This window comes from Mercenaria mercenaria, chromosome 13 (genome assembly GCF_021730395.1).
Source record: "Mercenaria mercenaria strain notata chromosome 13, MADL_Memer_1, whole genome shotgun sequence".
Taxonomy (NCBI): domain Eukaryota; kingdom Metazoa; phylum Mollusca; class Bivalvia; order Venerida; family Veneridae; genus Mercenaria; species Mercenaria mercenaria.
In genome coordinates, this window is record NC_069373.1 from 62729452 (window position 1) to 62745048 (window position 15597).

At 35.7% G+C, this 15597-nt stretch overlaps 1 protein-coding gene across 1 annotated transcript; it reads right to left on the reverse strand.

Annotated features, from left to right (window-relative positions):
- Positions 1-5212: 5212 nt before the first annotated feature.
- On the reverse strand, positions 5213-7262 carry LOC123529517 (uncharacterized). Its single transcript, XM_053520751.1, has 4 exons — positions 7161-7262; positions 6708-6909; positions 6299-6395; positions 5213-5971 (listed from the first exon to the last, which is right to left on the reverse strand). The coding sequence occupies exons 1-4, from the start codon at positions 7258-7260 to the stop codon at positions 5672-5674; spliced, it is 699 nt and encodes a 232-aa protein (XP_053376726.1). The 5' UTR covers positions 7261-7262; the 3' UTR covers positions 5213-5671.
- Positions 7263-15597: the final 8335 nt, after the last annotated feature.

The window sequence follows — 15597 nt, forward strand, 5'->3', positions numbered from 1 at the left end:
CGCGACTGAATTGACGTTCCTTATTATTGTATTATTACTCGTATTAGACTCAAAGTAAGTATACACGCCGCGATTTAATCCCTGAAAATGATAGACAAACAACAATTTACAAAAATACAATTTCGTTTTCCAAATTAATTTGAGTCGAGAAAGTTGACATGCTAACTTTAAATCTTACACTAAAACTTTTAAAAAATGTTTGTGTCTACTTTACACATCTATGCAGTCTACTGATACAGTGATGGTGTGTAATGTAAAGCATAAACATGACGAAGCGTAAAGTTTGAAGGATTTTTCCACAGTTAATGAACATTTGATGAACAGAAGGTATTTATTATATATTTTTCAATTTATTTGTAGATCTCACCAACCATGTTTGAGTTTATAAATCCAATCTAAGTTGATTATATCGATGTTGGAAAAATTCAAATTTTTGTGTTTATCAAACTTTGATCGCGATGGGGTGGGGTGCAAAGCAAAATTTTCTAGTTATAGGCCTAGAGATTTCATTCTTAACGACAGGAAGAATATAGGTATTGATACCAGTTTCTATTAAACGATAATATTTACATTTAAAAAGCGTAAGGGGCAGACTATTAATTTAAACCAAGCAGAATTGTGTTCTGTCGGCACCTCACCTGCAAATTGTGTAAAGACAGGATGCCGTGCAGGGTTATGCCCTTTTCTCATAATTCCGAGCCTCTAAAGCTAAAGTTCCTACCGATATATCGGAAAAAGGGGAAGTCATGCTTATTTTACATATATTTAATATTAAAGAAATTACCACAACAAGAATGTCCGTTCGACATGTATAAAATACGCACTGTTTCTGTATGCCCTGGAAATGCATAAATAAAACATGTGTCCATAACAACCTGAAACGGCCGACTTCGATCGGCTAATGTCAGCTGGATAGTCTTGTTTTTTCGATATTTCCAGCACTTAAGTTGTGTTTTATGCATGAATAGCGATAACGCACGTTTGTTTCGTGAAACAACATCTGCAGAATCCCAAGGGATTCTGCAGATGTTGTTACACAAAAAAACGTGCGTTAACCCTACAGTAAACCACATTATTTATTTTGTAATAAAGTAAGCTTTTCAAATAGATAGGTACTATTTCGAACGAAATATACTGCAAAACTTAACTTTCGTTTTGAAGAGACTCTATATCACTACCCAAAAGTACTGAAAATCGACCTTCATAAATGTAAGTTACAGTTTTTTACGATTAGAACTATATCGCACGTTTAACTGAAATAAGGTTCCAAATTGTTACAGAAAGTAGTCTTTTTTTACTACTTAGAGCCTCCTCGGAAGTATCATTAGCATTTTCCTCAACTAACCTTACTAGCCATCAAAAGTACGTAGATCCGGTGTTTTCAGGCCGTCTTATAGCTGATATTGTTTCTAAGTATCCTTTTACCTCAATCCCACTGACTCTTACACCCTGACCACCAAAACATGAGACAACAAATAAATAAGTTTTATGTTCTTCTAATATTTTAGTATTCTCCCAAACACACCCAGACCCTTAAACCTCCCTATTACACGCCTATACCAACCGTCAGTTATTTTTGTAATTTCTATTCATATTCCTTTCTTTTTCAATTCCTTGTGTATCTTTTAATTATTTTAGAATATCCCATCCTTTTTCAAACAATTACAAATACGTCAAAGGTCAGTGTTTTTTGTAAGAATATACAGCATGCAACTTTGCAGGGTTAAACTTTCCCTCTATAGAATTTTTTTAAAAAATGCGCTATAATTATGATTATACATATTTTCAATACACACTTTTAAAGTACAACAAGTTACCATGATTCTTAAAACATGTTTGAGAAAACCCCCCAAATTTGACCGAAGAACAGAGTACGTTTACATTTACATGTCCATGTCCGTGTCCGTGATAAAGGTCTAGTATAACCATCTGCAACGACAGCAACATGACCATAATGGACAGCATGATAAATTATTACGCTTTATAAGTATTCAACTGCTAGTAGCAACAACCATAGAAAGATGCGTTCATTCATTCTCAAATTTTCAATCGTTTTTTAATTTTTGCATTTCATTTGTAATAGAGTGTATATCTAATTAAGGCAGTAGTGAAACAAATAAAATGTTGTTGATAATGCTGTTGTAAAATATGCACGTATTGAGGCCTTCGGTCTTGAAATGTTCAACGATATTTCATTTATTCGTTGAGGATAGTCGTTTAGTTTTGACTGTATAAGCAGTGTAAACTATGAGCTTTCATCCTAAATTATTAGAATTTTGCGACGTGTCAAAGCTTTGACTTGAGACATGAAAAACTTTCACCCAATATCCAAAACACAACGTCCCAACAAAACGGCAACTAACAAATAATGACGATTGCTGCTACTTTTCAATAGAAACGGGGATTTCCCTCGAAAAGAACCCAGCCCCTGATACCGCAAACAACAAATGACTGTTGGACACAAACAACACATGAAAACATCCAAACCACAATGCATTCATATGCCCCAGTGGCTAACAACTGAAGCCCTGCACCCTTCTTTAATTTAATGAAATACACTGTAAATGAAAAAGACAATTTGTTCAAAACTTATCTGCATTTTTCTTGCATCCTCCTCTCTGTGGCAACATTACTGGAAAACGCCAGCTCTTTAAACATGTGATGAACATATTTTTATACACGAAGTGTCGACTTGCCTGCTTAGTTATTTGTGAAGGAATGAACCGGTTTAAAATATAACAAGAGCTGTCGGAGGACAGCAACGCTCGACTATTCAACAGCCTTGTCAACTGAATGAATACAGAAGTTGAAAAAGGGGCATAATTTTGTAAAATGAAAAATAGAGGTATTGAACCTCTGTACTGCATGTCATATCATGACAGTGGACAAGTGTGTGAAGTTTCAATCCTTTCCACTTTGTGGATACTGAGATACCAGCTTACATACAAAAATTTAACCAAAAACTGCCAAGTCGAAAAAGGGGCATAATTTTGAAAAAAAGAGTAGAGTTATGGGACTTGCTTAGTGCATGTCAGATCATGACAGTGAACAAGTATCTGAAGTTTCAATCCATTCCCATTGGTAAGTACTGAGATACCAGCTTACATACAAAACCCTAACCAAGAATTTCTAAGTCGAAAAAGGGGCATAATTTTGTAAAAAAGCAAAATAGAGTTATGGAGCCTGTGCAATGCAAGTCAGTTTATCACTGTGAATAAGTGTGTGAAGTTTCAATCCATTCCCACAAGTGGTTACTGAGATACCAGCTTACATACAAAGCCTTAACCAAAAATTTCTAAGTCGAAAAAGGGGCATAATTTTGTAAAAAAGCAAAAAAGAGTTATGGAACCTGTGCAATGCAAGTCAATTTATCACTGTGAATAAGTGTGTGAAGTTTCAATCCATTCCCACAAGTGGTTACTGAGATACCAGCTTACATACAAAACCTTAACCAAATCGGGACGCGGACGCCGACGCGGACGCGGACGCCGACGCATGGGCGAGTCCAATAGCTCTACTATTCTATGAATAGTCGAGCTAAAAATGATCAAAACGACCTCACCCATGAACTGCTCGTGCGTGAAAGTGATTAATCGAGACATGTTATATTATATGGACTGGATTAGAGTAACAGAAGCAGAAATTATAGCTCATGCGTACCTACTGAAAAATAACATAGATTTATTTCTCAAGAGAACATAAATTCCTTTAATCAGAGTATCACTTCTTGTTATTTTGTCTACTTTATTTTGAAATAAGCGGTAAGATTATTGTGTCCAAATTTGAATTAATGCAATAAAAAAGTACGTTATCAAATTCTATGAAAATTGTACTGTAAAAAAGTCTAATAGCCTCGATATCACTATAGCTAGCTGATAAAGAATACAGGTTTATGCTTCATTTTCATATCATATTTTTGTCATTGTAAAACCTTGATAAGAGATTATTATTTCCGAGACAGATTTTTTTCTATGTTTCAATCAGCGTTATTTGCCTATCAGTAAGGAATAATGCTATATTAGGGGACATGTAGGAGTATGAAAACACACTATAAATAAACGGTGTGCAGTTTTTTTCTAAAAAAAGATAATAGGTAAGGGTAGATTTCTCAGAAGCAAAGACCATTAAAAACACAACACCAGAGCCACGCATTTGCATCGTAGGCCCACAACAATGTAATGGAAAAATATTTCAGACGGGTTGCTTCAAACATCCAACAAGTACATATTAATTTATGCTAAATATAGATGGAGGGAAAAGAAATGGTAAGGGGCAAAATTGGGCCGGGGGCGGGGGACGAAGGAACCCGAAGGGGAAAGTTGAACAAGGACGAATATACAAAGGGAATGCCATGTTCCTTAATAACAGTCACACTACAACATAAAACACAATAGCGCAGACACTCATGTACCAAAGATAAACATAGGATAACACTAAGTTAGAAGAGGCCCTCGCTACCACTTGCTACTCATAGATGTGGGTTTGAACCGCGCTCAGGCGTTAAATTCTTCATGTGAGAGAGCCATCCGGCTGGCTTACGGAAGGATGGTAGTTCTACCAAGGTGCTCGCTCGTGATGAAATAATGCATGAAGGGGCACCGGGGTTTTCTTTCACTATCAAAAGCTGGAAAGTTGCCTAATGACTTATAATTGTGTCGGTGTGACGTTAAACCCAATAAAAACTCTAAATTAGTAAAACGTCTGTTATAACTGAATTTGATTAAATTTAAATGTGTAAGCTTTGATTACTTTCAATGTTCTGTTGCTGTTCCTTATTCGTTCCCAAAAACACACTCACGTATAAAATGTCTATGTAACCTTCTTGACAGCACATAAAAATGGTCTTATTTGTTTTCTTTGTTGGACTGTAAAAAAAATCTGAAAAGTAGATCCCTCGGAAGCATCGAGAACAAGGCAAACAGTGAAAATTGCAGACTCGGAAAATGCAACACTGCCCAAGACCTCTAGCACCGGCTTAAACGGTATTCAATCTTCAAATCTAAATGAGGACCCGAAGAACCAGATTACACTGAGACGAAGTCGGGGCGACTGTTTACGGCCGCCACACAGCACTTAACACCAGCTGTTGTGAAGTTGATAAAATCTGAAAAGTAGATCCCTCGGAAGTCACACCTTAATCTATCAGTCTAACCAGTGTACCGTTTGGTACAGAACATTTTGTGGCGAATGATAATCAATAATAATGAAAATATTCTAGTTTCTGCCTTTAATACATCTTTTGGGTCTTGAATTGTTCCAGTTTGTTTTTACTTTGAAATATCCATGTTCATACCGAAAGATTACAATTGTTTAATTTTGATTAAACATTTTAATAAACTCTCAACTTTTTATCTGGAATCTGGAAGCAAGATTATTCCTTCTCAAGTAGTTAAAACGAATTCCTCATTTCAGAAGTTTAGACATTACCATTGTTTTATTAATATAATTGTAAATATTTTGATTAAAACACACTTGACATTTCACCCAGAATACGTTTAAGTGATTGTATTATCGGGTAAGATATATTAAATCTAAAACGATCTATCAGAAGATCCTTTGAAGGCATAGACTACAAACTTAGATGCAAACTTGTTTTTACTGAGTCTGTTAATGACTGGTAATGACACACACATAAATTACAGGAGGCCGAAAAACTGCGTCATTAATCTAACTATATTTGTGTAGAAATGTGAAAAATACAGTTTATCGCTGAGTTTTTAATTACAGGATAGTTTGATTTAAAACTAGGTGCTGTGCTAGACGTGGTACCTGCAACCTTTGTTGAAGATTTTGATTTAACACTAGTCGATGATGTTGAGCTGGGTGTTGTTATTCCAACAATTGAGGAAAGTGTTGATTTTACACCAGTCGATAAGAATGAACTGGACGACGTTACTCCAGGAGTTGTAAAAGTGTCTGATGTAAAAGTAATTGCTGCTGGTGCAATTGTAGTTGTTGATGTAGAGATATTCTGAAACAAACAGATATTCATCATTGTACATATATCAGTTTACCGTTAAATTTTAAAAGGTATACAGGCGTAAAAGTTTTAAATGATTTAAGAAATGTAAATGTAGATATTTATTAACCAATGTGATTTTTATAACCATATCATAATAGAACCTAAGGGGTACAGTGTTATCATTATTTGAAATTAATGAACATCCTTGTAGTTCCCGGCATTATTGTTTATAGTACATTCAAGCAAAATATAATTCCTAAAAATGTAAAATAATTGCAAAGATTGCAATTGAAATATTTGTATAATTTAAGATTGATCAAAAGGGTATGACCCTACGGTGATATGCATTTCCACTGTGAATTGCCTCACTTCGGATGGTCCATGTGAAACGCGTCCACGCCCGGGATATGGTTTAGCTGCGATTGTAACTGTTCTGCAAATAAGTAATGAATCAACTTATTCGCAGACTGACTGCCTTTACTGACTGTAAGCTTTGTTAATAAATGTATTTTAGATCGATGCTGAAAATCATAAAATTTCCAAACAAATTTATGACACTTTCATCACATTTACAATTTTAGTACGTAATAATTGCTTTGAAAACTACGAACGAAAATCTTTCATTAGTTATCAGTTAAAAGCTTTTCAGTTCTAACAGTCTACCACGATAAATATAATTTTTTAACGGTAAAAATCTAAGACCGTGTCGATTCATTAGTTAAAAGATATTTATTTGTCTACACACGTTGTTACTCCTGACATTCCACCTGTGATCACGAAATTTACGGTGAAGTTTTCACCAGGTTTAAGCGTAAAAGAAATGATTGTCGGTGCTTCAGCAAAACCCTGGGTATCCTGAATTCTAACATCAATATCTTGATCTGTCGACAACTTGTTGAGTACAGAAAATGGTATATCCAGCTTCGTATTCTCATACAACTTTACACCTGCAAAAACCATAACTTATATCATTGAATACATTAATGGGTAGTTTTCATAGCATTGTAAAGCGATATGATGCATTCAGCCAGGAAGAACGAATATACAACATTGTTAAAATTATGATGAATAATGAATTCTGATATTACTATAGTAATTTTTTTTTATTTATCTTATCTTAACTTATCTTATACTAGTCTGTGTCTGTGTTCTTTGAGATAACTGTGTTGATGTATTCCCAAGAAGAATATTAGTATACCTGTATATGACGGCACCGAAAGAATTAAAGCTATTGGCTTGATTACAGAAATGCGTCGGAAAATATTGCCAGAGTTGTCCTTGCCTTGTATTCCAATCATGAATTCCTATAAACAAAACAAAACAAAAAATAACCTATTTCAAACAAAATCAGTTTGTATTGTAGTTTGTAGTATTTATCATGTATAAACTGAATTAGCATTTTTGAGGAATTTCAAATTCAAGTCTAGTACAGTGTTACGGTTGCTTCTGCATAGCTTGTACGCGTTAAATAATCTATGACAACTGAGAGTCGTCTCTTTGGCTCAGTGATTAAAGCATTGAGCCACCACCCGAGCGAACTGGGTTCGAATCCCAGCAAAGCTAGTTGGGAGATTTTTCGTCATAAAATGCTATGCTCATTGATGTAAAAGTCTAAGGTGGGGGCTCGTCCGGGAAACAGACTTTATATCGGGCCAAATATTGCACTTTCTATGCCAAATAGCTTACATGTCATCATAAATGAAGAGGGATAGTGTTACGGTCACTCCCGCATAGCCTGTACGATTAAAGCCAGTCTCTGACAACTGCGTCAAAGTGTAGAATATTTAGCTCAGTGGTTAGAGCAGTGGACTTTTACCCTATCGACCCGGGTCCGAATCCCACCAAAAGCAGTTTGATTTTTCATCATAAAATGCTATGCTCTTTGATTTCTTGCGGCTAAAAGTCGTAAGATGTGGGCACGTCCGGGAAAATAGCACTTTCTATGCCATAATGACTTACATTCCATCATAAAGGATGACTTCTTTGAAGAAGGGAAGGGAAGTGTTGCGGTCGCTTTCGCATAGCCTTGGCTGTGGAGGTAGCGCATTGGACTAGCACCCGAGCGACCCAGGTTCAAATTCCGCCACAGGCAGTTGGAATGTTTTGTCCTTAAATTCTATGTGCTTTCCTTTGTTACAGTTAAAAATCCTAAGAACAGCTAGATATCCCAAGAATCGTTACAGCAACTGTGGACGTCGCTATTACTGAGGTCACTTTTTCTATAGAATAATAACCGGGGTCGTTATTCTATGAGATTCGAAGGGAGTCATCTTTAGGGAGTCAGTATTTTACTTGGAGGGGTCAGTTTTTCTATAGAATAATGACCGGGGGTCGTTATTCTATAGAGATTTCAAAGGGAGTCAGTTTTTTATAAGGGGAGTCAATATTTTACAGGAAAGGAGTCACATATTCTATAGAATAATGACCGGGGGTCGTTATTCTATGGGGGTCGAAATACTTCATTACACCGGCTGAACATTCCAGCTCGACATTGGTTTGTCCTATATAAACGGCGAATGTCGAATGTCGATTGCCGATTATCTAGCCAACTTCCTATACAGTTTAAGTATTACATATGTAATAATACCCTATATTTGAGCCATAACGTAATATATAGTGACAGCGTATTTTTTCTTGCTTGTCACTTTTCTTTATGTTCACAAAAAATCTTCTAATATATTTTTAACTGTCAGAAAAGCAGTCATTAAGTGTTATGTGTGGGTCGTAGGAGTTGTCCATACTTGGCTCATTGTTTCTATTATTTCTGTACCCTCCTTTGGGGTCACTTTATGCATTAAATGTGTCTGTACCGCGAATGTAAATATAATTTACTCTCTCGAGCAGACTCAGCCAAACCTAAGGTACTATTATTTGCTTGGTTGCATTCTATGTACATATCAATGATACATATAGTTGTCGCTAAGTTCGTCTGTCTGCGCATCAACGTCTGTCCGGTTTTCCGGATAAATCCTCTTTAAGTTTTCAAGGAATTTGACACTCATAGTTACAGAAATGTGAACTGGCATATATTGTCAGTATATGTATGTACAAGGCTCGGGTATAGGAGTTATGATCATTTACATATATAAAACTTGTTCCGATCTCCTCTCTAGATCGTACCTAACCTTACTTAAGTGTATTACCCGGTAACCATTGCCCTGCTCTATCACTATAATGAATTTGTATATCTTTCACATTGGATAGTACCATTAATTGTTAAAAAGGATGCTTACCGAGAAGATACAGACAGAATAGAGAACAGTGCTGACTACAGACTACACGGACATGAAGACTGATCATGATCACTTTATTATGTCAGCTGAATCAAGTGAATAAACGGTTGTTTTTATATGATTCAGAGTTGAAGCTCAGTGACTTCAGACACACCCTCGCCCGTCAAGTCGTCTCGGACCTCACGGATCTTGTTCTCTACTTTTCTGAGGTAACTGTGTGGGTTTCATCCAGATCAAATGAACATTTAGTTTATCAACATTTTCTTTTTTGTTTATAATCTTACTGCTAGTATTCATGCTGAATGAAGTTATTAAAACATTTCATTGTATATTTTATGCGAATTTATATTATGCCCCGATGTCAAAAATGTCGGGAGGCATGCGATGTTTGAACTGATCGTTCCGTCCGTCCGTCGCAGTTTGTTATATACTATTTTTTTTTACAATTTCGACCCAGTTAAAGCGACTAACCAAACATCGTGGTGTGAGATTTTAAAAAATCAAACTTTCTTATATTCACCTTTATGACGCATATTTGATGTTCTAATAATGTATTTTTATCGAATTCTTTTAAATATCGCTGTTTTCCTTATAAATTAAAAACAAAAACATTCGTAAACTATTTTTAATAAGGGTTTCCCGGTTTATTAGAAAACGGAATTCCGTTCAGTGAGCACTTTGCAAACATCACGTGACACTGAAAGAAAATAACACTGAACATGATAATCAACAGAGCGCACACGTATAGGTATCGCACAGTACTAATAAGCTTTGATAATGTGGCAGTTGAGTCCAATAAGTCTAGGGGTGTTCAATGATAATCCGTCATAGATCCATTGTAAAGCAAATATTGGATTTACCTGTATTGGAAAATAAACAGTGCCGATTGTCAACTGGTCAACTGCAACATTATCAAAGTTTATTAGTATTATGGCGTTTTGAAATATAAACAAACAAAAACAGAATAAAATGGAGTAAGTACACTACGTTTTTACGATGCAGTCAGTGATTCATCGTTGGCCCGAGCGGTTACGGTATTCGTATTACACTTTTTCGACGGGAGATCGATTCCAAGATCCATAAAAATTGTTTTTAAAACTGTATTTAATTTCTTTTTCTTCATTACGATCAAACGAGGACAAAACGGGTTAGTTAATCTAATTCTAACATGGAACGACTGGACGGCGTAGACCTTCCTGTTCAAACTGGAACATTGATGTTAAGCCACATGAAAATCAATATACATTTGCCACGACTCTGGATCTGGGCGCTGCTTTTTTTTTATAAACAAAAATGTTTCTCTACGTAATTAGAATATTTTACTTTTTGGAATCGGCTCTATTGGTCCACCATACCTTTACATTATCCTAACCTCATTTGAAGAATTATCCTAAAACTGACATAAACATAAAATGGAGTGAAAAGTAGGAAGCTTGCGTCTTCTAACAGAGAGCCTATTCCTGTCACATTTTCTTATTGCAAAATCACATCAAAATCTGCTATTACTTCTAACACAAAAACTTAATTTGAATTCACCAAAATCAACGTTGTATCGTTTATTGTCTACAAAAATATAATAAAAAAAACACCCGCAATGAATTTAGAAAAAAGAACTAGCTTTGATTTAGACCAATTCTGGCCAGCCTTAGTAAAAACTTATTGTTCAGTAATCTGTCCGCCAATATATGGCTACGCCTATTCCGTTGTCTCGTAAAAAATATGAATCATTATTGCATGTAACTACATTGCCCTTATATTTTAATAAGTTAACTCACACATGGTGTGTTCAGGTTTTTCGTTTGATTAGCGCCACCTCTTATTTCAAACAACACTAAATGAAAAAAGTTTGACCCACCATTTATAAAATATAGCCATGAAAACAAATAAATGTATATACCTGACGGTTTAGTAACAATCATTACTGCGTTTGATCTTTCAACTTCCACTTCGACGATAAGTCGAGTCATCGTATGACGTACCATTTGGGTCAAAAGTCTGAAATCGCTCGAGCGGTACCATAATACACGGTAAACGTGTAAATTTACACGCTCACCGTGTAAATTTATACGTTAAGCGTGTTTTTTACACGGTTAGCGTACAAAATACACGCTAAGCGCGTAAATTTACACGCTTACCGTGTATCTTCGTTGACCCGATTCCTAATTTAGAATTCGAGCGAATAGACCAATCAAAATTTAGTTTAGAACTGCAAAAAGGACTGCATTCACAGCGGACCAGTAGTATGGTCGTCTTCTGTATCAATATGAATAAAGAATGCATACAGCAGTAGTTTCTTAAACGGGTGTATATTATTAAATGGGAAATAATTTACAACTAAAACCAAATGGAGAATACTTTCATTGAAGAAATTTATAATATTTATTTCCGGGTAGCCAACGACCGGCTGCGCGAAGTCTCAGTTATGTATATGATGCGTACCTGTAACTAACAAACTTACACTGAAATGGATAATAATTTATAACTACAGCGAAATGGAGAATTATTTCATTGGCGAAATGGATAATATTTATTTCTGGGTAGCCAACGACTGGCTACGCGAAGTCCCGGTTATTTATTTGATGCGTAACTGTTACTTACACAAGGGCGTAGGAGCTGGGGCGGCAAGGGCGGCGCCTGCCGCCCCAATATTTCGAGGAGCGGCGAAATGCTTGAAATTTTTGAAAAGGCTAGAAAATATAATTGAAAATAAATACAGCGGTCTTCCATTTATCATGAAGTGCATCGGCGACTGATATGTACACAGAATCTTGTCATATCGCTGACACCTTGCTAGACCACCTTGGTGACAGGGTATTGTACAAATCGATAATCCGCAATGACCAAGGTCGCTGTATTTTCACGCACCGCAGACTCGGATTATAGGCAATACATTAATTTAATTAATGAAAGTTAATCGTATTTAATTGCTTACTTCCAAAATTGCAATTAATGTTGTGTCTCAAATTCTGCCGACAAAGGAAAGTATCTCGAGTAAAACACAAACGCAAATCGGGATCTTTAGATGTCTTTACGTAAAATATATTAAATATTTTTGACACTTAAACATATTGTTTGAAAATCAAAGGCACCAATCATAATGATTAAATTCAACGCATAAAATGTAGAAAAATCCTAATAGAATTTACAGATCTAGTTAAATTAACAAGTATTACAGCTTCTACATAAAAATATAAAAGGCCAATCAGCCTCGCAATTTTGCATTTCCAAATCGATCATTTGGTAAAAAGAACCCTGAACTCCGTTCATTCAACCCTAAACAGTGAACTGCGTTTTACCTTTATAATGCCATTAAATGACTAAAATGCCACAAGGATTGGATTACCCCTTTAAGTCACGGTCTTGTGCTAGATCCCCTACTTAGGACATTACTGGTTTTACCCTGGCAAGACATTGTCCTATCTAACATCGTACTGCCATTACAGTGTTTAAACATAGTAAACTGTAAATAGGGTTGAAAACTCGAAAAAAAAAACGAGTATGTTCAACAGATACTGAGCAGTCCAAGAAGTCGCCAGATTGCACCATTTACTCTAGCTATATGCAAAATTTTCCCGAGGCCACCCCGGACCCTGTTCATAGGAGGGGGACCCCACCTCCCAAACCCACCCCCTCCGTCGCCCCAATGCTCAAATCGTCCCTACGCCCCTGTAACAAACTTAAATAAAATTGATAATAATTTATAACTACAACGAAATGGAGAATAATTTCATTGACGAAATGGATAATATTTATTTCTGGGTAGCCGACGACCGGCCGCGCGAACATCCTGTAATATTTATCATGCGTACCTGTAACTAACAAAGTTATTACTGAAATGAATAATAATTTATAACTAAAACGAAATAGAGAATAACTTCATTCACGGAATGGATAATATTTATTTCTGGGTAGCCGGCAACCGGCCGCGCGAAGCCTAGAAAATGTATATTATGCGTTTATTTTTTTTTCCCCGAGTTAAATCATATTTTATTGCTTATTACTGTTTACATTTATACTAACAAACATCAAAAATGTACATGTACAGCCAAGAAAATAAACAAATAGGTCGGGCCACAAGTACATGTAACTAACAAACTTATTACTAAAATGGATAATAAATACAACGAAATGGAGAATATTATTTCATAGCCGAAATGGCTAAAATTTGTATTACCTAAATGGAAAATAATTATATATGGAATATTTAAAGATCAATTATTTAAACCAAAGTATTTGTCTTATTTCCTTGCTCGACCTCGCAGAAGTTACAACCTGCCGCAATAAGCTTGCATGATACTTGTAATATAATTAAAAAGTTGAAAATGAAATATTCTATTAAGTCCAGCCTTTCATATTGTATCCACTTATACTAAAGTGAGGATGAATTCATTCCGTATTCAAAGATAGTAATCATCTTAAAATTGTTATCATTTCTATTGATTCTTCGAATTGTAAGTTTTTATTTGAAAATATGAAATGGCAGCGGTCAGATTTAAGAAAGAGAGAGAGAGAGAGAGAGGGAGAGAGAGAGAGAGAGAGAGAGAGAGAGAGGAGGGGGGGGGGGCGTGTAGCAGCAGGGAAGAGTGTTCTAGACTTGAAATCTTGTTCTATTTTTTGCGGAATTCAGCTTTATCATAATTATTCTATTAAATTACGGATAATGACTTTGCGCACGATACAGTTTCAATATGAAAATGATTCAGCATGTAAATTAAAAAATAGAAAATTATAGATTTATATTAGCAGGAAGGTCTAATACGTATCAGTTGTTCCAGATATTAGGTATTTCCCATCAGTAGTAGTTTAAGTCCTTGATTCATATCTAACGAATTTACATTTTTTGTTACTACACGTTCATCGTTTTAAAAATAAATGTCCATTAATGATTAAATTTCCAAATATATTCTTACAGATTTTAGAATACTAGATATCCTGTGAAATTTTTATTTTCGTTTCACAAGACAGCTCCGCCACGTGATATATTAATCCGTGTTCGTTCATATATAGTGGCATTGATGACCGAAGGCATTAAATTGTATCATATCAAAGCCATCTTATATGTTTCAGTAAATTTTATGATCCGCTCTAATTAGTGAACCTCGAAAGGATTTCCTGTTCTGATAACCTAGGTGACATATGTTTTATCATGTCATTTTGCATAAAAGTTACGTAATGATTTCCGGTAGATCACTTAAAACAGCAACTTCAGTGACATGGAGCCGCTCTATTCCTCCACCCATCCCCAATTATGTACATGTCATTAAAGTCGGAGAAAAATAAATACTATTATTAGTAGTATAGGGGCCGGTTCGTGTGTAAACAATCGGGCGCCATCTTGGATGACCTAGTTACTATAATTAGTAACTCATTTGCATATAAGAATTCATAATAAGTGCGCGTGTGCGGCGGCCATTTTGATTTCTAATGACGTATTTATGAAAATGGGAATGTCTTGCATACTTATCTAGGGCGTGTTCGCGCACATCGAGGGTCAGCCCTACAGGTCACAATAGCCTAAATAGTTTTCCCTATATATTCTATATAAAACTGACTTTTTTCAAAGAGCTAGCAAACATAGCTAGACCCATTTCAGAGAACAAATTCTTTTAAAGAGTTATGATAAAACTGATATAAAATGAAGAGAAAAGTAGGGGTCATGTATCTTCTAAGAGAGATTTCTCTGCTCACATTACTGTAAACTGACATCAAAATCACACTTCTGTGACCCGGAAGTACTACTCATACTAACATTGAGCTTGACTTCACCGAATACAACCTGCTCTCCCACGTTTCCTACCAAAATGTCAACAATACATCCACAGTGAAATTTAAACAAAAACTAGCCTCAATTTAGACCTCTGTTAAGCGAAAAATTAGTATTCAAATACTTGACAGCCATTACGCGACTAGACCAGATGGCTCACACGCTGGTTCCTTTTAGTTTAGTTAGGCCGGGAGATAACACGAAAACAAAGCTATACGCATGCGTTATAAAGAAACTCTAGTATAAAAATCATTCGAAAGAAAATGTATAATATAATTACGTACTGCTGACCAGTCATTAAAACTATACGAGAATATCTATTTATAAAATGAAATTAAAAGACAAACTATTACGCACTCAACGGATGTAAACCCGTCGATATCCCACGCTAAAATGAACCAACACTTTTAGAATACAGATTAATACCGTCGTTTCTAAACATAAAATAGCCAATCAGAAGGCAGGGAAACGAACCAATAAAACGTCTCCAATAAAGTCGTTTTGACCGATGAAAACGTCGAAATTTTAACCAATCAATCCTCTCCCTCCTCCTCCTCCTCCACCACAATTCCTCCTCCTCCTCCTCCACTCCTCCTCCTCCTCCTCCACTCCTCCTCCTCTACTCCTCCTCCTCCTCC